The 25,754-nt window shown below is 44.4% G+C and overlaps 1 protein-coding gene across 1 annotated transcript in view; it reads right to left on the bottom strand.

Annotated features, from left to right (window-relative positions):
- The window catches only part of PAPPA2 (pappalysin 2), a 180,756-nt gene that overhangs the window by 109,849 nt on the left and 45,153 nt on the right, over positions 1–25,754 (bottom strand). Inside the window, exons 3-7 of the mRNA XM_063130342.1 lie at positions 22,084–22,229; positions 14,945–15,238; positions 10,145–10,337; positions 4,633–4,754; positions 1,541–2,030 (exon numbers count right to left, since the gene is read on the bottom strand). Coding sequence (XP_062986412.1) covers positions 1,541–2,030; positions 4,633–4,754; positions 10,145–10,337; positions 14,945–15,238; positions 22,084–22,229 — 1,245 coding nt within the window. The remainder of the gene's footprint in view (positions 1–1,540; positions 2,031–4,632; positions 4,755–10,144; positions 10,338–14,944; positions 15,239–22,083; positions 22,230–25,754) is intronic.

Below are 25,754 nucleotides of genomic sequence, written 5' to 3'. Positions count from 1 at the left end.
TGCAGGGTAAGCTGAGTTGCCAGGTGGGAACTAGAACCCAGATTTTCCAAGTTTCAGTAGAACACTCTAACCCAGAGCTTTCCAAACTGTGTGTCGTGACACGTTAGTGTGTCAGCTGCAGTGTGTAGTTGTGTCACATGAATGCAACGAGAAACCTCTGAGTCTATGTGAAATCAGCAATACCAACTTGCATGCATTTTTATGCAGCAAAGGTGCCAATTAGTGTGGTACTAGTATATTCCCTTCCGTCATTTCCGTGTATGCACACCACGGTCGAGGGATCCTACAGGTATTGCGCATGCGCAGTATGCATAATCGGGTCGAAACAGCTGATTCTGTGTCACTTCCGGTGACGCAGCTGCACCTGAAGTGGCGCATTCGAGAAATTCCATGGGTCCAGTTTTTTGATAGAGCACCGTCTCAACTGTCGCTCGATCGCAGCTCGACAAAATTAGTTCAATGTGAAAATTCTTGGAAATGTATGTTATTATCTTGCAAATCATATATTTTAAAAAATATAAATGAAAGGTTTTCATGAGATATATTGTGTCCCCATACATTTCGTTATTACAATTTATGTATGTGTCCGTATCTCTTATAAGGGGTTAGTTTAACCTCTGGTTTGCTAGTAAAACTGAATTACTGTGTCATGAAATGATGCATGTCTAAAAAGTGTGTCACCAACATGAAAAGTTTGGAAAGCTCTGCTCTAACCACTACACCACACTGACTCTATCTAAAGTGTTCATGAAGATACATAAAGTGTTCATGAAGATATTTTTAAAAAAGGAATGCCGAAACAAGACGGAAAAGACTTATAGGTGAGCAACATGAAAAGATGAAATATCTCTGGCCATCCTCTTCCTTCTGAGGTCATAGCTAGACCTAAAGTTTATCCCTGGATGGTCCAGGGGTCAAACCTGTTCATCTAGGTGACACACAGGGGATCCAGTGTTCAGGCAGGGGCGAACCCTGGAATATCCCAGGATAAACCTTAGGTCTAGCGGTGGCCTGAGTGAGAAAAGAAGCTTTGAAATCTCCAACTCAATAATGTAAAATTCAAGAAACAATCAAATCCAAAATTTTCATGACTTTTTATAACAACACTACTAACAAAAAAGAAAAGCAAACTGGGAACATGAACAGCCAGCCCTACAGTCTTTGAAGCAAGATGGACATAGGGAGCAATATACTGGGGGAGATCACTGCAGGTCAAATATATTTAAGTTGTATTTATTTAAATAACTGAAGTTAAATAACATATATTTTTTTAAAAAAGTACCAAACAGCTGCGTGCTTGTCAATCTTCCCAATACCCATTTGCTAGGAAAAAGGAACAGATGCTAAGTTTACATGTAGCAATTTGGCAGAATACTTCCTGAATGTCTTTTTTCTGGTAGAGGAAAGAGTTAGATTCTAATTTTTAAAAAGCAAGAAAGGAAAGGAAACCAAATGGAAAATGCAGGGAAGGGATTTGAAGTATCTCTGAAGGGACCAGTGGCTGTGAGAGGGGTTCCTCATTACTAATCCATTCACTCACTTGTCAATAAACTTTCGTCCTGGCTGAGTTACCATTGCTGGGGATCCATCCAGAAATGGGGGGTCCCGGAGAACCCTGTACCTCACTGGTTTGCAGCTGGAACAAAGCGGGCTCTGGGGTGTGGATATCAGCTGTGCAGCATCTATCTCCATCTTCTCATCAAATGTATAGATCTTTACGCCGGACACCTTCTTGTTAAGGTTAAGTTTCACTGTAAGGGGGATGTCACAGAACGTGTCCATGGGTCCCAGGTGTACGGAGGCCCCATGCTCCGTCAAGATCTCAATATCTGACAGAGCCTTAGAGTCCGTGGAGAAGTTGGTGGTCCACACCACAAAAGAATCCGGGTACACGGGATGCAGGAAGCGCAGCTCCAAAATACAGCCAAGTGGCTGCAGGCAAGGTGTGGTCATGCTCACATTGAACAAATTAAATTCGGGACTCCAGGCCTGTAAGCTGGTCTCACAGGGCTGATTCACATCTGGAGGCCCTAGAGAGGCAACAGAAGGAGGGAGTCACTTGGATAAGCAGAGCAGCTCACAGCCTCAAACGCAGGGCAGAATGCAAGTGCCAGTGGTGACATGAAATGAGGAGGGGGGATTGTTTTGTAAACCATCTTTACCTGCAGAGAAAGTAGGTCTCCCCTTTTGCAGTTGTTCAGGAAACAATTAGAGCAGTCTCTCTAATGGGCTTAATTTCTCCTTAGTGGCATCAGCTCATTGGTAAATCTGATTGGCTACATAGCATTCTAACACTATCACATTGAATGCTTGATCGCTGATTGGCTTGGATCAATTGAAAAGGAATGAAACAGAGAGAGGGTGGCAGGGTGAGGGAGAATCCACTGCTGAAGCAGACGCAGGAAAGAGGGGAACAGGCAATACAAGCAGTTGCTAACTATCATTAACTATTTCTGGCAGGCCTATCCAGATCAATGTAAAATCAAGAATTTTTAAGATATATTGATTCCTGTTCTAATGTTGTTCCCCGCCTCGATCCAAAGGGAGAGGCGGGTAAGAAATAAATATATTATTATCATCATCATTATCATCACCATCAAAAAAAGGAAGGATTAAAGGCTTTTTGCAGAGGGTGCAGCCCCCTGCCTCAAAATCACTACTTTCAAGGCAAAATTCCACCGCAGCATTAGTTGAAGAGTATATGCATCTGTCCACTAAGTAAGCATGATACAAAAGCAGATAGAAAATTAAGTGGCATCCATCAATATGAAGAGAAAAGACTGATGCAGGCATGAGGTGTATATTTAGTTTTAGGTCACTGTAAATCTATCCCCAAAGAATGCCTAATGCAAAGAGCAGAAAAACATGATCAGAACAGTCACGTAGCACAGCTTTCATTGGGCTGCACCATTTCACACTAATCGAGGGACTGCATACTTGATCACTCCCTGTAAGCTGTACCTGGGTTTGCTGATCAATCCTCTGAGGGGGGGTGGGCAGAAGGTAGAACTTCAGATGTTCTGGACTTCAGCTCCATGAAACACACACACCCCACCAACATGGCCAATGATCAGGAATGCTGGGAGCTGAAGTTGAAAATTTTCTGCCCACAAATTCTGGGGCATGCCATAAGCAAAAGATGTCACACCAGGCAAGTTGCAAGGAAATATGGCTGTTTATTTCTGACACCATAATTCAGATGGACCTTTCTCCCCTTTGTAGGAGAAGCACTGAGAGCTACTGGCTGCTGCCTTCTGCTCTTCAATTCAAGGCAAATAGTATTGGCTCCCTTTGACTTGCAAGACCCCAAGAACAAAGTGATCCTCCTAGAGTAGCCAAGTCTCCTCTGCCTGAGCACACCACCACCCTCTTTCAGAAAGCTGCTGACTCCTTCCTTTTCTATCCTTTCCACGTGAGCAAATGGCACTAAAGAATGTAACATGTACCCCAAGTCAAAAGGTCCCAACATGTTGCAAGCAAACTATAAGAGCACTTAACTTTGCACCCAACAAAGATCCAAAATGAGAAAGGCGTTATAGTGTTTATTTATCAGTGCAAAAGTATGCAAGCGTTTTGTGTAACACAGAACTCTTTTCAGGCAGAAGAGAATAGTAACTGATTTTCAGTACAAGAGTACCATGACAACCTTGTAATTTTCTATAGCCTGCTCTGGCTTAAGCAATCTATAGACTGGAGCCAGAATGGGCTTCAATCTTTCATGCAATATTAAATGAACTCAATTAAAAAAAAATGGGGGGGGGGAACATGGATCATAGAATAGCAGAGTTGGAAGGGGCCTACAAGGCCATCGAGTCCAACCCCTTGCTCAGTGCAGGAATCCGCCCTAAAGCATCCCTGACAGATGGTTGTCCAGCTGCCTCTTGAATGACTCTAGTGTGGGAGAGCCCACCACCTCCCTAGGTAACTGGTTCCATTGTCGTACTGCTCTAACAGTCAGGAAGTTCTTCCTGATGTCCAGCCGGAATCTGGTTTCCTATAACTTGAGCCCATTATTTTGTGTCCTGCACTCTGGGAGGATCGAGAAGAGATCCTGGCCCTCCTCTGTGTGACAACCTTTTAAGTATTTGAAGAGTGCTATCATGTCTCCCCTCAATCTTCTCTTCTCCAGGCTAAACATGCCCAGTTCTTTCAGTCTCTCTTCATAGGGCTTTGTTTCCAGACCCCTGATCATCCTGGTTGCCCTCCTCTGAACACACTCCAGCTTGTCTGCGTCCTTCTTGCATTGTGGAGCTCAGAACTGGACGCAATACTCTAGATGAGGCCTAACCAGGGCCGAATAGAGAGGAACCAGGACCTCACGCGATTTGGAAGCTATATTTCTATTAATGCAGCCCAAAATAACATTTGCCTTTCTTGCAGCCATATCACACTGTTGGCTCATATTCAGCTTGTGATCTACAACAATTCCAAGATCCTTCTCATTTGTGGTATTGCTGAGCCAAGTATCCCCCATCTTGTAACTGTGCATTTGGTTTCTATTTCCTAAATGTAGAACTTGGCATTTATCCCTATTCAATTTCATTCTGTTGTTTCCAAGGTTTCTCTGTTGATGGGATGCTAGCTCACACCTGACAATCCCTCTGTTACAGGAGAAAGGGTTGGGAACTTTACCTACTGCTTCCTTTGGAGTCCAGTAGCCAGAAGAATCACAGATCAAAGGGGAGGAGGCCTCATGTACGTACTGGCTGAAAGTCCCATCTTCTGCACAATCTCCACAGATATTCCCTGACTCTCTAAAAAAAAAAAAAACAGAGAGAAGGAAAATGCATACTCTTCTCAATTCATTTGAATTTGGATTTAGTCTGGTATCTACACCGCAAGTTTAAACTTCCAACTTGCATGATTTCCCAAGGCCTTATATAAAACATGTGCAGTGTGACACACAAGATAAAATGCAGCGCAAGTCAATACACTGTGGTGGAAGAGGGCTGCCGGTCCCTCCACACCTCTGCCGTCGACTGTATATATCAGTTCAAGAGGAAAGGGGGTTAATGCTCCCTTAGATCCACCTGCTCAATCCACCCCCCACCGCCGCTTACACACACTTGCCCAGGCTCTCAGAGTTCAGAATGAATCTTCAGTGGCCCAGCCTGACTGGCCTTTAGCTGCTTCCAGCAGGCTTTGCAACAACCCCAACTCTTGGCCCATCTGGTCTCTTGGGTTAGGGCGGGAGCACCTCTAACACCACGCCAACAGATTCGCGTTTCCCAGCCATGTTGGCTCCCTCTCTCGCGACCTCTGACAGTTACGAGGAAACCAAGCTGCCACTGCACTGAACCCCACAACACACACTGGAATTTGACAGCCAGGGAGAGGGTGGAGTTCTACACCCACAGGAATACAGGAAGCCCAAGAAACATTTCTGGAGCGGGACCAAGACCCACTGCTTTTCTACTCCAAGTATACAGGGCGTCTTCCAGTGCAAAGAGGGAGAGGGCTTTTTATGTCCCTGTCCCTGCCTTGCACCTCAACTGTCTTGAGATCCAGATACAGGGAGGTTAAAATATTGCATATCCACACAAAACACATTCCCTGGATGGAAGGTGCAGTGGGCACCAAAAAAAACTTCAGCAGCCCACTGACATGCAAGTCTAGTGCTAGACTCCCATTTTACATCTTGAAAACTCTTCCATCCAGATGTTTTGGTGGGCTAAGGTACATACATGGCTTGGAGGGTCCAGGCTGTGCAAAGGCAGACTCTTTTTTTTACTTTTTCACGTTGTAGAATACTGCCAGGCGGCTTGACATGGGAGTACGTAATGCTGCAATACTTCTGAATTTACAGGGATGTTAACCTACTTGGTACCTGACTGGGAGGACACTGGGACACCCATGTAAACTGCTCTGAGCTTTTCAAGACTAGAAATGTATCTGTACATAAAAATAATACATCTGGAATTATCCTCAAATGATATCCCAATTATGGGTGGGAGCATATTTATTATATTATTGCATCCTGATTATGGGAGCCTTTAAAAAAAAAGAACAGCAGTTACTCTCATATTAAGTCAGTGGTAAAATACTTTTCCTCTCTTCTGATTTCATGGTCACTTCAAAGGAGATCCAATTGCTGCCATTCCCTGTGCTTTGCCTCCATGAACGTAGTGGCTATCCCTTGTATCTTTGTAGTGATCAGTGGTATATGGGTGAATCCCCCCAGCTATGTCTATCCACCAGCAGGAATATAATGGGCAGAAAAATAAAGGCCAAAGACATAGAAAGCTTTAAAGGAGAACGAGTGTGTGCCTGATGCGGATGGGTATGGGAAGGTAGCATAGGAATTTGAGGAGAGTCATTGCACAGCCTTTACGAGATAGGAGAGGCAAATGTCTTTAACAGCAGCATTTCGCATAGATGTGTAGATGTGACAATGGAAGACCAGAGAGAAAGCTGTTCCAGAAGTTAAACAGAGGCATCTCTTCTTTGGAGGATGAAAAAGTACATTTTACACAGAATAGATCCCAAAGCCTGATGAGTAATACCATTCACTCACGCTCTGCCTTTACAAACCTAAGGGCCTAAAGTCTGCTGTTGACTCTCAAGCCAGCTGAGACAGAAAAAAATAGAACTATGTCTACAATCTTCAAAAAGAAAATTGACAACAACAAAAAGCAAGCAAAGGACCCGACATTTGATCCAGTTACTGTATGGGGAGTGGGGGAGGGGGTGTCTGTTCTAGTTGTAGAGTTGTGATTGTGGGGGCTTTTTCTGAATGCAGAATTCCCAACCTACAAATACATATAGGCCTCCACTAGAGTGGCCTATATCTCATGCTGGTTATTACAGAAGGATCGAAATCGGGGGGTTTCAACAGCTGTACAAATAAATGTCTACTCCCTGCACCCGACTCAAACCTAAAGCTCCAGAAAAGGTTTTGCCAACTGGCAAACAGCTGGGAGAAATTGCCAGCTCATCTTCATCACCTCCTTTGCCTTCTGGAATTTCTGGGTTGGAAGCCAAGGACAGCTTTCCCAAGGTACACATATTCAAATAAACATTTTCCCATTGAAACAAGTATGTGTGGCTAGTGGGGGGAGGGCAGCAGAGGGAACACCCCTCACCCACCCACACATGGACAAGGTCAAAAGAAAGTCTCCAAAATGTATCTGCCACGGTGGCCTGCTCCAGACAAGAGAATTTACCTACACGTTTATTTTGATGTAGGAAAGCCATGTGTATGCCATAACATCTGAAAGACGGACGTGCAGAGCCAGACCTACCATGACATATGTTGAGAAAGCTCTTTCTGGCAGCAGATTTGGGGCTTCATTCACGGGTAGCAAAACACTTATTACTATACACACAGGCCTCGGGCTCATGCGCCCTTTCTTCACTTCTGCTGCAGCTGTGAGAAGATCGGGAGCTTCCACCATTTCAGAATAGCTGAAGTTTAGCATTTCATTCAAACTGCAAACTGTGGTTGACCTTAATCATGATTTTGGAAACAAGCCAGCCTGATAAACCAGTTTGAAATTGCATTGTGTGTGTGTTTTTTTAAAAAAAATAGTTTAGCTACAGTTTTATCAGCTTAGGTTGATATACCAACTACGCCCTTATCTGGACAGAGATTGCCAAACTACAGTTATCCATGCTCTGATAACCTCTCGTTTAGATTACTGCAATGCGTTATACGTGGGGCTGCCTTTGAAAATGGTCCGGAAGCTTCAGCTGGTACAAAACAGGGCAGCCCATTTACTAACAGGGACTGGCCGGCGAGATCACATTACGCCAGTCCTTTTCCAGCTTCATTGGCTGCCAGTCCAGGTCTGGGCCCGATTCAAAGTGCTGGTATTAACATTTAAAGCCCTAAACGGCTTGGGGCCAGGCTATCTGAAGGAACGCCTCCTCTCGTGTGTACCTGCCCGGACCCTAAGGTCATCCTCTGGGGTCCTTCTTCACGAGCCCCTGCCAAGGGAAGTGAGGCAGGTGGCTACCAGGAGGAGGGCCTTCTCTGCTGTGGCACCCTGGCTGTGGAATGAGCTCCCTAAGGAGGTTCGCTTGGCACTTACATTATATGCTTTTAGACACCAGGTGAAGACCTTTTTATTCTCCCAGCATTTTAACAGTCTATAAATCAATTTTAACTTGGTGTTTTAAATTTGTAATTTTGCATTGCTGCCGTTTTTATCTGGTTGAGCTTTTATATTGTATTTTATATTATGGTTTTATACTGTTGTTTTACACTTTGAATGTTTTTAATTTTTGTGAACCGCCCACAGAGCTCCGGCTATTGGGCGGTATAGAAATGCAATAAATAAATAAATAAATAAATAAATAACCTAGAGATTACCCCCATTCTGTCAAGTCCACTTGTTGAATTAAAAGGTGAGGGGTGTGTGAAGGTTCTCAATGCCCAGTTATACTGTCCCCCTTCTCTCCCCCACGTTACATGATGCAGTGAGAAAAACTCAACATATATCGCCACACTCCAGGATGTCAATTGAGAAAAAATGGCGGAGGGAGGGAAAGGAGGAAGGGAAAGGGGGGAGGGGAATAAATCCACAGCTGCCTCCTCTCTCCCAATTAAGCTATGAATTTGAAGGCATTGGAAGAAACTGAGTTGCAATCTGATAGTCCTCAGTGGATCAAACAGGGTGGAGGGTGACCCATGCCTTCACAGACAATGGTCTGTGTTCCTGAGTGTCAAACAACATGCTACTTTAAGCAAGTGGCATGCAGTCACATCAGGAGGTTTTAATCCTAGGCACTGGGGTCAGCTTTATCAGGGTTGTGACTGGAGAGGGAAGGGTTAAACCTCTCCTCTCCACACACTGCAGTCCTGATGAATATCTTCCTCCCACTCCCTGCACCTGGGATTAAATTTAAAAATCTCCTCTCAGGTAGCTGTAAACCCCATAATTAACATAATGTGTAGTTTGACCCTATGATTGGGATTGAGAAAATAGCACCTTTCGTTCATGCAATCAAGGCTGTAAAATCAAAAAAGGAAGCAAGAACCAGAATAAGAGCAGAGCTGGTGTAAACTCTAGCCATTGCCTGAGCCTCTTAAGCCTTCCTCTAAGGCTTTGCCTGTTTTATAAAAGAGGGGATTTTGGCAAAGAATTTAGACAACAAGACGGGGAGACATTTTATGCATGTTTTATTTTATTTATTGAAATGTATATCCCGACTCATGGCTTTAAAATGTGCTCTCAAAGCAACCATGTCTTGCCACAAACATCCTGGATGGCATGAGGGCAGCACCCTACGCCTCCTTCAACCAAAGGAGAGTGAGGATAGATTAATAATAATAATAATAATAATAATAATAATAATAATAATAATAATAATAATAATATATTTATTTATTTATTTCTTACCCGCCTCTCCCTTTGGATCGAGGCAGGGAACAACATTAGTGCAGGAAACAACACATCTTTAAAGTTCTTGATTTTACATTGATCTGGGTAGGCCTGCCGGAAAAGGCTAGTCTTCAAAGCTGCCTTAAAATCACAGAGGGAGTTAATATTACGAATCTCCTCCGGCAGGCTGTTCCATAATCCAGGGGTGACAGAAGAAAAGGTCCTCTGGGAAACTGATGTCAGCCTAGTCTTGGCTGACTGAAGTAAGTTCTCCCCAGAGGACCTGAGTGTGCGGGGCGGACTGTATGGGAGAAGGCGATCCCGCAGGTAACCTGGACCCAAACCATTTAGGGCTTTAAAGGTAATGGCCAACACTTTGTACTTCACCCGGAAACTAATTGGCAGCCAGTGGAGTGATTTTAATGTTGGGGTAATATGCTCACCCCTAGATGTACTGGTGACCAACCTGGCTGCCATATTTTGAACTAGTTGAAGTTTCCAAACTAGGTACAATGATAGCCCTATGTAGAGCGCATTACAGAATGGATTCCAGCAGTTAGGAAAAAAAAAATAAGGGCTGAGATTGTGGAGTTGCATGGACTGGAAGACAGCTGTAGCCAAGAGAAGGGCGGAAGGATTTGCCGTGGGGATACCAAGGATAACCTGGGAGGGGAGGGAGTGTCACTAGGGTTACAGGTTGCCAGGCCTTGGAACCATTGCAATTAATAAGCCAGACAAATGCAGAGATATTCTTTCTTGCCCCCACATTCATGCTCAGTACACACTGCCTTCTGCCCCTTTGCCCAAGAGTCCTTCCTTACCTTTCGTAGAGCACCCCACTAATAGGGGGCAGCCAGTGTATGGTGAGGGTATCCTGACTCTGCCCAATGACCATCGGTGGCATGGGGATAGGGGTGGGCTTCCGGCCCTGAGTCCACTGCTGGTACACCAAATCTAGATAGCAATGCATCCGAGCCACTTGGTTTGGGGTGAAAGTGTCTGTGCAATTGTCATCTGTGGGAGAAAGAGGGGTCATTTGTGAAGCAACTGAAAAGGTAGGTCTGGCTTCAGCTGCGAGGTGGGGGGGGCAGGCTGGGGCAGGAGTTCCATTAGTCAGCCCCCTTCACTGGTTCACTTTGTGTGCCCCCCATTTACCTGGTCCTCCACCTTTGTGCTCCCCCAGAATCCTCTACACATTACAGAAGACTCTGGGGGGCAGTGTAATCCATCACATCACAGGAACTTAGGAAGACTAGAAGCAGCATGGCACACTGGCCTCAGTCACACCAAGCTAGGCTTGGACTATACGAATGCTACATGAAGTTTCTGGCCTAGTTTTTTGTCTGGCATTTTTGCAATGGTGGCAGAAAACCTTGCATTAATCTGGTGGGGTGAGAAGCTGAGCAACTTTCAGGAGCGGGGCGAGTTTACATTTCGACGAGGTGACTGAAGTTTTCTCCAATAGGGGCAACCATCTTTTCCCCTGAAGAACGCCTCTGGAAATGATACTACCGTATTTCTTCGATTCTAAGACACACTTTCCCCCCACATATAAACATCTCTAAAAACGGGGTGCGTCTTAGAATCGTGGGTGTGATTATTATTCTTAGAATCAAAGCTTTTTTTCTGTTGGTGGTACTGAAATTAGTGTGCGTCTTACAATCGATGGCGTCTTACAATTGAAGAAATACGGTCTGTCATCGTGTAGGTAGGGATTCTCATGGGCAATCTTACCAAGAAGTGCAGCAAAGCTGCTTTGAAGAGCTGAGCCATCACCTAAAGCAGCAGCAAGGCCTTTTCCAGGGAGGGGGAGCCTCTTGACCATGAGCTTAATAAGGCCTTCAGGGGTTCCCCATCAGCAGCTTCTTCCCCTGGCCCCACCCCCTCTGCCATGGAGGGAAACGTTCGTATCACTGATTGATAGTTGATCAGAGATGTGCTCTTCCCTGCTCAGCACTGAAAAGGTGCTTTCCCCTGAAAGTCAGAGAGGTGGGACCAGCGGAGGAAGCTGCTGAGGGATTCAGTCCTGAGACTGGTTCTTGTCCAATAGGAATGGAAGAGCAAGGCAGGTCTTTTATGGACCTCTGAACCTGGCATTTGCCCAACACTGCCAACCCCTGGAGGCAGAAGCAAAATATCTTGTAGGTGACTAGGAAGAAGTATACTGGAGTTGCTCTCGCCCCTACCATTTAGGTTCTCAGTTTAAGCCTGATTGTGCCAAAATAAGACTGTTTTGGTTCACACTCTTGTATTTTCGATACCATGCACTGATTTGACAGTATTGTTTTTCTCTGCTACCATAGGCTGGCAGTAAAGATGAGAGTGTCTCTGAGAATGTACAAATCAACTTTTCCTTAACATTGAAACTCCATCAGTATATATGGAGATTAGTATAAAGCTTTAGCTGATGCTAGGGGGTGGGTCTTTTAAATAGCTTTGAGCCCCAAAGCTTCTTGTTCTTGCAGGTTAAACGCCAAGGGAATTCTCGGTATTATATCCTTTAACTCACCCCAAATCTTCGGAATCCAAAGGATTGAACAGGTGGATCCTATAAGCAATGCAGTATTGATAGACAACTATCCAGCCCTCTTTTGAAAACCACCAAGGAAAGTTGAAACATCTTCCTTTAAGCATTTTGATGCATTTCGAAATCACCCTTATTATGGTTGAAAACACTTTCTTAATGCTGAACCCAAATATGCCTTACTGTGATTAAACCCCCTTGCCTCCTGCCCTCTCCACAGGAGATACAGTGAACAATTTATCTTCCTTTGACACTCCCTTTTATGTATATCTGAAAACTTTCAGCATCTCTTCCCTTATGAACAGCATATACAGCTCCTTTGACCCCTTCTCATATTTGCTTTCTAGTCTTCATGTCATCCTAGAAACTGAATTTTTTCAGGTTTGTTAACATTCTTCCAGTAATAAACATCCCTACATCCAGAGGAGAGCAAAAATTCTCTGTTCTTGTCATTCCATTCATCTGCCAAGAGATGGCATCGTTTCAGCAACACTTCATCACACAGGTCCCCCTGTATCACAATAGTTCTTTACATGTGGCTAGTGGTGTCGGCTTCCTTGATGCTGAACGCTACACACACAAGGCAGGCATATGGAAGAAGGACGCTCAAAGAGAAATGAATGCATAACTTCTCAAAATAAATGAATGGTGTAAAACAATGCTTAGAGTAGAAGAACTTTCAGTCTCTGCCCAGGAGATTGATGCCTAGGGGCTACAGAACTTTTTGGGGGGTGGGGGTGGGGTGGGGAGGTCAGGCATGTGATGTCACTGAATAGCCTAGGCAGGGAGAAATTCAATTACAGACTTTGGACATCACACTCATAAAAATATATGCCATAGTTATATGTAATAACTATACTAGGGGTGGACAGAAGATAGATCTCCAGAGGTTTTGGACTTCAGCAGGTTCCTGCCAACATGGCCAGGGGTCAAGCATTCTGGGAGTTGAAGTCCAAAACATCTGGAGATCTACTTTTTGCCCACCCCTGAGCTATACATATGCAGAGTGACCTCTCTCTAACATCCTTCAGGTCTCTCCTTAGAGCCCATTTTTCCTTGAAGCTTAAACCTTTAATCATTATCCACAACTGTTAAGGAAGCCAAGCGTCACCACTTTTTCCTATAGATCAAACTGCTGTCAAAGGCAGAGGAGGAGGAGGAGGAGGAGGTGGTCACTTTTTCCTATTATTTTGGCAACCCTACCAACCATAACCAAGCCTAGGTACATGTAACTACATCTGCTCATTTTCATGGTACCTATGTCTTTCCTATCTTTCTCCTTTCTCGCGTGTCTTCTCCACTGTTAAAATCAGGATTATTATAACTTCCTTGGGGACACAGACCTGTCTTTTTGTTGTTGTTCAAAGATCTCAGTAAAGAGCCATGCATGTACGTGTTTTTAAAAAGTCAACCAATTTTTCTATCAGTTGCTGAGTGCTAGGATTCCTAGAAGCAGAAGACCTTCTTAAAAACACCAGAACTGAATCTACACAATGCTGACCTGAGGCAAAAAGCAAAGGTTTAGGTGTCAGTCCTATAAAATCCATTTCAGCTACTTGCTAAAACTCCCTTGGCCTTCTGGGCTCAGACAAGCTTTGTTCAAGGGATTATTCCTGGGATGGTGCCCAGGTGCAGGCCTTTGTGAAATTGGATTATTACAGTCTCCCTAAATGTGATGTCAAAGCAACTGCCTTGGTTAAAACCTATTTGTTCCACACCTCTTCACTCCCCAAGGTATATACTAGGACCTGGACTTTATTAGATCACCAGCTTAGTCTGAAATTTTTAAGCAGCTTAACACAACACAGCTGATTATTCCAAAGTAAGTAGCTTGAAAAATGAGTGGTTTATTATGACAGCAGACCAGACTAGAATTGCCATTTTTCTTTTCTTTTTACTGGTTCTGGTCCTGGGACCTGATATACATAATTAATGCTTTTCCCATGCAGATAAGGGATAGGAAAAGCTTCAGCTACTAACTTTCTGAGTAGTGCGAACGCCTTAAAACGGTCATATTTGCCAAGGATAGGCAACATGGTGTCCTCCAGATGTTTTCGAATACTACTTCCATAACCTCCAGTCAGAATGGCTAGTGGTCAGGGATTATGAGAGTTGTAGTCCAAAACATCTGGAGGGCATCAGGTTGCCTACCTGTCCTAAGCAGTTCCTGGGGGGAAGGGGCATTTGAAGTGATCCCACTCACATGAAAGGTCACAGTCGCACAAAGTGTTTCAGGAGAAGGCAAGCAGACAGACAGATATGTAGAGTCCCTCAGTGCAAGATGCCAGTATTAACCATTAAAGCCCTAAACAACCAAGACCAGGTACAAAGAACAGCCTTTTCCCCCATATGAACCTGCACAGACCTTTCTCCATATTCTACTGTCAATGGAAGTCTGGCAGGTGGATACAAAGGAGACTGGGAAAAGCCTTCCCTAGGACAGGACAGTCTACCAGGCTCCCTCCTTATCCCCTTTTAAGATGTCCAGCCAAAACATATTTGTTCCAGCAAGTTGCTGTTTTGACTTCCATTCACCATCCTGGCTGACGACTGTGTTGTATTGCCTTTACTCTGGAGTAGATACACGGCAGCCAATGGTTTTTACTGTAAACAATGAGATTTAGTGAACATAGCCTTCAGAGGTGATATAGGAAATACATCAAAAACTGGATCTGCAGATAATTTGCACCGCTACCTGCATACAGGGTAAGTTGTATGCAGACGACAGAAGGGTAAATTCTGTTTCTCCTGCTGAGCTTTTCTGCCAACCAAGGTGACCAAGATTCCTGATACAAGTAGTCCCTAAATGACCAAAATAATTATTTGATTCTTTAGTATAGAAAAGAATTAAGAATTCATGAGATCTAAAAACAGAAGGCATGTAATGCTTGTATCAGTTGTCCTCTGGTTATTCATGTTTGGTTACTCTGGTTACTGTCCTAATGTTTTTCCAACATGTTTATCACTGAAATAATTATGAAATGATTTCAGAATCTTATGAAAATGAAAGCAGTGGTTTCCACCATCTCAGGGACTGTACATGCCTCCAGGCCACGTGATTCCCATCTCTCAAACAGATGAAGCAACCATTCATTACCTGTGTAGCTCATGTAATTGTTGAAGGGAGTTCCAGAAAAGTGGGTCTGGCCGCAGGAGTCACTGATGGGCTCTGGATCCTGGCAGAGTTTGCTTTTGGGAGTAGGTGCTGTGTCGGCACAAAGATCTCCAGTCTCCATGGATGGTGTTGTCTCCCTGCACGGGTCATCACAGGAATCCCTTTCATCCACCCCCTTAAAGACATGGTAGAGTCCCAGGACATGTCCTACTTCATGGATCATCGTGTTTGTATGACCCGGCATCCCATAGTAAGCTGGATTGAGGACCACTCCACCTGAAATTGCAAGAGCGTTCAATGTCACTCAGAGAGAGGAATATGGGCAAGAGGCATGGATTCTGAGCTAAAATAAATACAAGCTTCTACAAGGAGAAATTCCCATTCTATTTACTTATTTAATGTCCCAATATTCCACTAAGCAAAGTGGAACCTTTCTAGATTAGACCAAATCTGTACCTAATCATGAGAAGATTGGATCTGCTGCTGGGTAAGGTCTCTTTCCAGAAGATGTACCCATGCATAAGCAACAGGTGAGAAGAGTAGCCCAGCCAGCTTCCTGGAGTAAAGCCTATCCAAGCCCGCCCATTTGCTCAAGACATTCATTAGGTGTAAACCAGCCATCTGAGAAGGCCTCCATTTGAAGCAGCAGGCTGGGGCCGTCCCTGCCAGATGATCAACTCTTGAGTACATGTGCCAGTCATGACTAGGTCCACAGGCAAGTAGAAGCCGGGTTGAAGTCCTTCCCAATCAGCTGTTTGGCTGGAGAATGAGCTACAGCCACAGGTTCATGTGTGTGTGGGGGGGGGGGGGGGAATCAATGAAGTCAGTATCTTTACCTTTAAAACGGAAAGTATGTGATGTATGTCCGGAAATCTTTACCCACTTCCAGATGAGTTAGAAACTTGAAATTTGGCATGCTGATAGGTCTGGTTATATAATGTACTAGAAATATCTAAAATCACAGAATTTGGGGTTTTAAGTATTTTTAAATAATTTAATGAAAACCAAGGCTTATGTCTACAACTCCCAGCATGCCTTGGGTGGAACTCCCGGGAGGCCAGACTTACTGGCCTTTGGCGACCATTGTAACTGCATAGGTGGGTTGGCGTTGCGTGTCTTTCACAACTGTGACTCCTAAGGTTGGTCTTGAGCAGTCAACCCAATTCCACATAGAAGGAAACAACCTACATAAATGAGCTGCATCCATTTGCGGTGCCTCCTCCCACTCTTTGAGGGGCCAAACATACTCAAAGACACTCCATCCTGATGATAGCCCCAGGGAGAGATTTCATCTCTCTGATGAATGCAGTGTGCCAAGGGTTAAAGACGGCTTCTCTGCCAAAGGGTGGCTACATGCCAGATTTGCATTCCTTAATGGTGGACATCATGTCCTAGCAGACAAAGGGGAAAATGTAACCTATGACTCGAATGTAACCTATGACTCATTGAGATTGTGCACCTTAACTTGAAAATTGAATGTAACTTAACTTGCTATTTCAAAACTGACCAATAGAAAGGTTAGAAAGAGATTTAACACCTTCTTGTAGTCAGGGCCTATATATACTGTGAGATTCCTTTGTTCTGGGCGCCTCCGTTTTATGGAACTGGAGAGCGCCCCCATACTGCAGTATCAGAGGTAAATAGATTAAGTGTATTCTCCATCCTTGTGCGTTTGATTGGCTATTAACGCGCCGGGGTAGTGGGCCTTTAAATCCTTGGTTGAGGTACAACACTGATATCGCTGTTTTCTCAGAATCTGAGGGAAGCAAGCGCATGGCTTCACCCTTAAGAGGGAGGGAGGGGAGGCACTCTGCGCTTTCCCAGAAACAGACCCAACGAAGGGGGAAGTGCCCGGCCCAGCCCTGGCCCTTTGGTACAGGCTCCTGATGGAGCACTTGGTGCGTGAGACGCGCAGGCCAAGGCAGTCCCAGCAGGATTTGCCAGAGTTGGGTGCGTCCACTGACAGCTGCTTTCCCTCCTTGGTGATGCTACTCCTCGACACTCTATTCAGGAGCAGCATTGGCAACAAGATGATGTCTCAAAGGATGCAGCCACCTGCAGGCTGACAAAGGCATGCTGGGAGGTGTAGTACTGGCATGTTAGTGGCTGATTTAAATAAAGCATGGGTTAGCAAACCAGGTCACTATCTCTCAGTCCTAACTCAGCACCCACTTCCCTGACCTCTTACTAACTGTCTTTGACTTTCTCCAACTGCCACTCACCCCGCCCACCACTCCATTCTAGCCTCAGCTGCCAGTCATTCCTCCATTCGCTCTTCCGTTTCAATGGGATAGTCAGGCTTTTACATAAGAATCATGAACTTTATTCAATAATTCCTGCATCTGTCTTGGAATGTTGTGGTTTAGTTACAAAAGGAAATAAAAATATAGCATAAAAAATCTCATCAAGTTAAAATACAAATAAAAAAATATGAATAAAAAAAAATCACTTGGCACCGGAAAGCCATTAATGCAGTCACCAGCCAACCCTTCCTGGGAAAAAGAAATCCATAAGCAGGGTGCCACAAGTAAGAAGGCCCACTCTCCAGTTGTCTCCCACCATTCCTTAGATTAGCATGTTATTCAGGGAGCTAGGCTTGCGACTACAACTCCCAGCATGCCTTGCATGGGAGGGAAGATTTACCAGGCTTTGGTGGCCATCATCTGGAAATGACTTGCCATCCTGGGCCTGAAGGGAGAGGGTCTGGGGCCAGCTGCGTCGGTCACTAGGCACCATCAAGAGCAGGAGAGTGCAGCTCTAGGCCCGTCGCCAACAGCAACAACTGAGCTAACGGTCAGTCAGTCGGCTCCTTCATGGCCTACCTACGGGCACCAATAGTGCAGTGCAGCATGGACCTCCTCGGCCAGACTTGCTGGCCCCAGCACTTCAGTACAACCTCCTGCTGGAGCACTTGCTGAGTAAGAAGTGCAGATCGAAGCAGGCACAACCCTTCAACCCAACCACCCTCGGAGGCTTCCCAGCACCTGCCATGGAGAGCAGCAGCTTTAAGGCAGCCCTGGCCTGCATCAGAGGTGAGAGAGATTGGAGGAAAAGGATTTAATTTGTTTTAAAGTTAACTCACAGGCTTCGCACCAGCCTACCTTGAGGGGTTGTCATGAGTGAGAGAGGAAAAAAAGAAACAAATTTAATTCGTTTAAAAGTTAACTCACAGGACTAGCACCAGCCTGATTAGGTATATCAGGCCTACATGGTTTGGGTCCAGGCTACCTGCAGGATCGCCTTCTCTCGTACAATCCGCCCCGCACACTCAGGTCCTCTGGGAAGAATTTACTCCAGCCAACAAAAACAAGGCTGACAACTATTACCCAGAGGACCATTTCTTCTGCTGCTCCCAGTTTGTGGAATGGCTTGCCGGGAGAGATTCGTCAACTTAACAGTTTTCCAGAATTTACGAAAGCCATAAAGACTGATCTCTTCCGGCAGGCCTACCCAGTTGAATTTTAAGATGTCGTTTTAATAATGTGCTGCTTTTAATGATGCACTGGTTTTAAACATTTGAATTAGTTTTATGTATTTTATGGAGTTTTTATTTGTGTTGTACCCTGCCTTGATCCAGAGGGAGAGGCAGGAAACAAATAAATAAATAAATATATTATTATTATTATTATTATTATTATTATCATCATCATCATCATCATCATCATCATCATCATCTAGTCAAGCAATAAGATGGGGCTCCCCTGGACATATAGGTAGTTCTATTGCTGTTCTTTATGGGTTTGAGTGATGTCAGGACTTTCTGGGAGGAGGAGGAAGAGGAGAGGCGGAAGGGATAGTTGGTCTCCTTATTTATTTATTTATTTATTTATTACATTTTTATACCGCCCAATAGCCAAAGCTCTCTGGGCGGTTCACAAAAATTAAAACCATAATAAAACAACCTTGCCTCTCAGAAAAGGAGTGGGTGTGATAAAGACACTCCGAGTTGTTCTTGCTTGATATGAAACTGTAGGAGAGTGAAGCCCATTGCAGTGTGAACGTCCTTGTAGCACCTCCTACAGCTTACTTATGTCCCAAAGAACTGAACAACCCCACGAGGGAGCAGAGGAGTGCAAACCTCCATGCTATATACTCCTGCGGTGCCCTGAAATACAAAACAGCTCAAACTAATAGAATATCTGCCCCTTCAAGGACTATTTTAGGACACCTTTAACTTCCATCGACATCTGCATCACAGAGACCTCCATATGAATTCCTCCTCCTCTTATCCAAGACTAATCTGTCCTGTACGATGGTTGGGAAGCCTGTCTATTGACCAATCTGTCACCAATTATTTGAATATCATCAAAACCTATCAACTACCCCATGAGGCCAAGAATGCCCTTTTAACGCTCATGCCTTTCTGATTCCATCATTGTGACTAGAGTTCAGGTACCGGGGGTGGGGTAGGGCAAGAATTGTTCTACTTCTTGACTACAGTAGTTTAAAAATGTATTTCAGTAAACTTGTGTTGATTTTTTGGGTAGGAGGGAGGGGGGAACTATCATACGTATCGCTTTTTAAGAGTTCCGATAAATCAAGGTGTTAAATAATTGTGTTTTTATGTTTTAAGCAAGATCCTGTTTATCTTTATTTTATTAGTGTTGGCCACCTTGAGCACCATTTTTGCCAGGAGGGCAGGATATAAATTTAATAAATACATAAAAATAAATACATTTCCTTCAACCCACCTCCAAAGTGCCCCCCCTACTTTCACAGTACATAAAAGGGGCTGTAAACGTGGGGAAGCGCTTTCAGCCCCACTATAAAAGAAGTGGGGCTGAAACGTTTATGCCACAATAAATTTGTTAGGCGGTAAAATGCTGCAAGAAAATGGCTTGCTTTATATGAAAGCTATCCCTCTGGAGATCACTATTATTTGACAATATTAGACCTTGTTTAAACAAATACCTTTTGACAGATCAAATGACTGGCCACCTTTCGCTTTAAGGACAAGATTTTCAATTTACATGACAAGATGGCATGCAAGATACTGGGACTTCCTTAGCTAACAAGCCAACATTAAAGCAAGAAAAGAAAATTGAGCTTGACTCTCCAGCCAAACCCCAGTCAGACAGGAGGCTCCCTTGCTGAAAGCAAAGGAGAGGAATGTGAGTGAGTGAAGAAAGAAAACCTTGCTAATAGCTAAGTTAATGGGATGTTAGAGGCCAGCCATAATCCCGCTGTGTCAACCGCTAACAGCAAACGGCAAAGTGAGCCTGATTGCTGAGGGCACAAGGGGCCTCAAAGCCTACTATTCCCACCTTCAAGTAGAAACATGAAACCCTTTCCACTGGAGAAAATATGAGAAACCCACTGCTGAGAAGTATCTTGGCAACTTTGCACCCAATCCCCTCTTTCTCTAAGACTGCTAGCTTGTTTTCAACCCAGGAAAACACAGAAAGCTGCATTTGATGGAGGAAAGGTTGCCTATTATCCATGATCCCTTGTGAGGGTTTCAGCAAAGTGCTCAAAGCCAAATTGGCTGACCTAAACCAAGATCTCTGCAAAGGTGGAGCAGTACTTTTAAAAGCTTCTAGTACACAAAAGTCTCCATCTGTAAAAGCCCTCTCCTGCTTATATTGTGCCTTCCACATTTACTGCTGCCCTTTACCTGCGCGCCTGATATGAATCAGCTTTCACCCAAATCTTTTAAGTGATCAGCAAGTGACCTCACAAAGGCCAGAGCCTTCACATCAGATATGAAAGTTACGATGTGTGAAGTGAGTTCACAAAGGCTTTTCTTAGAGATCAAAACCTGAGCAAGCTAATAATCCCAACTTCTCAAAGGCCAATGCTTTGGCATCACTTCAGGAACAGAGAATTTACCGCGTAGGAACTGAGGCCTTCATAAAAAGCACAGCAGGCTAGAAATGCTTAAACAAGCACTTCACCACACAAGATGAGTGGGTGCCTCCGAGCTTTTGGATCTGGCCAACAAAGCTGAAAGGTCAGTTCTGATTGTTGCGACAACAAGACCTGACATTATGACCCTAGAATCTCACTCTTAACTTCTGAATTACAGGATCCTAAGCTGGGATAACTTGCAGTGGCAGGGAGTGGGGTAGGGACAGGTTAGGGGAAACTGATGCTGCCTGGACTTTCTGCTGACCACACACTGGTTGCAGTAACTCTGATGTGAATTGCAGGCTCTAGCCAGTACAGCAGACTGTTCTACAGCAGGAGTGGGGAGAACACAGATCTCTAGAAGTTTGGGAATTCAACTCCCAGAATTCCTGACCATTGCTCGTGTTGGCAGGAGCTTCTGGGAGTTGAAGTCCAAAACATCTGGAGACCTACCTTCTCCCAACCCCAATGGCAGAGGATAGAGTTCATTTGTCAAGAATGGCCTGCATGATAGCAAGGTGGAATTGTACCTGGAGCCCATTAAGAAAGGCAGAGGAAGCTGCAAAATGCCTTCACATACCTCTTTGCTGTCCCTTCAATCTTGACTAGGTCTAGGATTACTTCCAATTGAAAGATACATGCCAAACTTCCACAGAAACCTTCAGAATAATTTGACATAATTTGGCACAAACTCAGCTTGCTTCTGGGTCTTCTAGACAAAGGACTTGAGGCAGTGGGGGGGTCCCTTAGTTTGCACATCCCCCCTTGCTTGTCACTGGTTTATGGAGCCCACTAATAATCTCTTGTTGGAGGGGGACAATTGCAGAGTTGGAGACAGACATATCTACTAGAATGTTCTCCCAAACAAACCTCATTCAAATAAACAGAAGTTGTGCAAGGGCACTGTAATGTTTCGGTTATATCCCATGCTCATTAATGTATGGGTGGGTATGTGTGCCTATGTGCACACATGCACTAGAAAGCATCATCAGAGCCTTGGTTGACAGGAACCAGGAGTTACAATTGAAAATGGATTCCCTATTGTTAACAAGCCTTTCTGTGTGTGGGTATGCACATGTGTGCATGTGTGACAAAGGGGTCAGAAGACTTATCCTTCACCTTTTAAGCTGAAAAGAGAATTCGCTCTATCCTAAGTGCGGGTTTCTAAATTTATTTAATGATGCGGAATCTGGAAGTCTGTCTGAAACCTTCTTTATCACAGATCTGCTGGAGAAGGAAACCCCTTCCCAGATGTACTCGCGAGCCAGGCTTACCGAGGTGGCTGAGGGCATCCTTGTCCCAGGGCCAGGTGCCAGCGCCTGCCAGCTCCTCCTGCACAGAGCTGGCAAAGTAGACATTGAGGAAGTGAGTGCTGTTCAGCTGAAGCACCTCCTTCAACTCCTTCACACTCATGTACGCCCTGTAGTGATGGTGAGAGGGAGAATGATGACGAAAACAGCAATACAAACAAACAAAAATAAAACTTAGCATTTATAGAGTCATCTTCCTAGGTGAATAGCTCAACGGGAGAGCACGCGTTTTGCATGTAGGGCTCCCAGGTTCAATCACTGGCATTTCTAGTTAAGAAGGGTCTTGGCAGGAAGGCTAGGAAAGGCCTCTGCCTGAGAACGTGGAGAGTTCTTGCCAGTCAAAGGAGACAGAAAGTTGGAGTGTGGGTGAGGGAAGCTACAATTGCTGAGGAACCACCCTCTGCTTTCAGTACTGTAGATTATCCCTCACTTCCACATAAGCTAACAGAGTGAAGCCACTCCATCAGCTTGTATGGAGTAGGAGGTAGGTGCGTGCGTGCGTGCATGTGTGTATCTTTAAGGTAGCAAAGCCAGCAATTCTTCTCCTTCTTTCAATTGCAATCTGAGATGGAAAAGAAATCAGGAATTTGGAAAACTCATCTCTCCTTTGAAGCCTTCATCACCATTCTTTTTCAAGTCTGGGTCAAGAAAACTTTGCTGGCATTCATTCCAGAGGCTGCTTCACACTTCAACGTACATTAACTTGATTTCCCTATCCTTGATTACTGTACCCTTGACAATTGCTGCTTGGTGTGTGAAGTAATGCCACCTAAAATAACTGTGGTTTAAAGCAAGGCAAAAGTTTCATCTGTGGGGTGACATCTGTGATCACAAATACAAGCTGGATGTCGCTGTCTTCAAGTGATGAACACAAATGCATAAATGATCACTAAGTAAAAGAATAAAAAGAGAAAGGTACTATTAGGCCATATTTCTAGAGACACAAGCAAAATGCTTCCCAGAAGCTAAAAACATTAGGAGGGAAATTCATTCAACCCTCTAGAGCTATTCAGTAGACTCAAGTCTAAAAATAATCTTGCTTCCTAACCGATGTGTATCTAGGAAATCCCAACCCCCACCCCCAAGCCTTGAAGTCATCCAAATTCCATGGACTTAAGTCAATCATGCTTGGAGGGATATTCCTGCCGCCTCTCTAGAGGAGACATTTTTCCCACTGCCGCCTGCAGGTCCCTTGACATTAGTAAAATGTCTCTCCTCCTGCCCCTTAACTTCATTATAAATCTCCCCATTTTTCTTTCCATTTACTTGGACCAAGCAGATTAGTGCTGATCCAAAAAAATGGAGCAGTTAGATGTGATGAAAGGGTGGGGGGAATTGTCCTTCAGCTGCAGACATCCAATCATGAGACCAAACAACACATAACAGATACCAAATCACGTCTGGAATGGGCAACTCCCTTGGGCTCCTTCTCTTCCTGGTGTCGCCACTGGTGTTTCCAACTGTCATAAACAAGTATCAGTGCCAATGTTATGTATTACTTTCTTCATCAGTGATTAACTCTCATCCCCAAGGCCTTCTGCCTGTGTCTCTCAACTCCATCTCCCCACAATGGTTCCTACCAGAGGATTCTATGGTGGATTATCTGCACATGAATGGGCGTACTGCTGGATGCTATAAACTCCTATTCTGCTGAGAGGTAGCCAATGAGAAGAGAAAGAGGAATCCAGCACCAAACTTCCACCACACATTCAAGATGGCAGCAATCAAGTCCTATGACATCAGCTAAATACTACACAAGTACAAACACCCCAAAGGACCAAGAGACATGCCATGTAGGGATGCTACATATCCATATTTTAACATTTTGGTCATAGTTCAAAAGTTGTGTCTATAGTAAGCATAATTCTTGTTCTGAATTGAATTTCTCCATAGTTGTTCATTGCGATCATTAACTATTTCTTCTAAGAAACAAGATCCCTATAGTTTTGCATGAATGATAAAGTGCAAACATAATATTTACTGCCTTAACAGAATTGAATTAAATGATGTGTCCCCTACAGATATATATTGTTTCTTATTTCAATGCAATATCGCCACATAAGGAATTTTTTTCTCAGTATTTTGATATTTAAATCAATGGGAGAAGGTTTCTATGAGTAAACTATTGGTCACAATACTGCCCCTGACGTCCAACTCAGTTTGTCCACTGATGTGGTGAGTTAAGGAACTACAGATATCCATAATACACCATGTTAAAAGGCAACCCACTTCACGTCACGTTCCATTTAGCAACGTTCGCTCTTGACCTAATGGATGGAATCCACTCTATCATCCACTCCCTCCTAAAGGTTCCCACCTTTCTTCCCACCACATTCCTAAGCAAACCTTGAATGAGGAATTGTCAACAGCCAACTGGCCTGGTGAGGAGGAGGTCAACAGGGACTCTAAGGGAGATGGCTTCACCTTGTGCCAGAGCTGACCAAGCCTGTGCAAGTAGGGCTCTAAGAGACTTTATGTGAGGGATAATATGCAGAAAGTGCTGAGGAAGCTTGTGTAGGAGACAAAGACAGAGAAGCAAGTCTAAGACCCACAGAACAGAAACAGGCACCTATCTACACTCAGAGATTCCTGTGTGGTGAAGCACAATCAGGCCTGAGGAACTATAGAGGTGATATTGTTACTGTTCTATCACAGCACAAATGGGGAACCTCCAGCTGTGGGCCAAATACAACTTGGAAGGCCTCCCCCTCTGGCCCGCCCGCCTGCCTCCTCCCAAGCTCCACTCACTTTCCTCAGCCCTGTCCTTTCCACTGCCCCATGGGGATCAGCTGAGCTTCATGGGGGGAGATCACAGCTCAGCTGATCCCCAGGAAAGAGTTGAGTAGTAGTGCTGCAGAGAAGGTATTTCTGAGCTGCCAAGCCCCACTCCAAACTCATTTGGGGCTTGCTTTGCTGTTCAGGCATACTCTGTGTTTGTTGTTCTGGCTTGCTTGGCTTCTGTTCCTCCCAGTGTACAAAAAGAGAGCCCTCAATAAGTCAGCCACAACAAGAAAAAGCCTGTTAAAGAGCTATTTCCTTTCCTCCTCCTCCTTGCAAGCAAAGACCTAGGTGTGAAGCCAACACAGTTCTGTCAATTTGGATTTTCCTCCTTTTTTCATTTTCCTTCATACCTCATCCCCTCTTCTTAGAGACTGCCCATCTTGGAATCTGGCTTGCCCATGTGTGAGTGTATGACAGAGCTTTACATTGGGCAGAGAAAGCAATCCAAACAGGGTGAGCAGAGAGAAGGGGGGATGAAAAAGCAGAGCAAGCAGCCTATACAGGGAGGACGGAAACATAACTCACTTTAAATAAGATGTAAGAAGGGTCTGAATTAAAATGGAATAGACTGTTGAGGGGTAAACTGGGTAAAAAGCCCCCTGCAAAGACTCCTGAGAAGCAAAAGCAGTTTTTCCTCCAATTTAAAACAGCATAATTCACTTTCTGACCTGTAAAACATTGATCCAGTCATAGCTACTTTTAATCTGGCCACAAGAAGAAAGATTTCATCAGTCTCCACAATTCTGCACATGGCAGAATTCTGCACATGGCATTAGGCAAACTGTTATGATCATCCATCAGTAACACAATGGAAAGCATATAAGAAATTATGGAAACCACAGGAGAAATAATGA

This window comes from Elgaria multicarinata, chromosome 1, assembly GCF_023053635.1.
Source record: "Elgaria multicarinata webbii isolate HBS135686 ecotype San Diego chromosome 1, rElgMul1.1.pri, whole genome shotgun sequence".
NCBI classification, from domain to species: Eukaryota; Metazoa; Chordata; class Lepidosauria; order Squamata; family Anguidae; genus Elgaria; species Elgaria multicarinata.
Note: the sequence above shows the minus strand (reverse complement) of the source record. Positions and strands in the feature narration are given on the sequence as shown.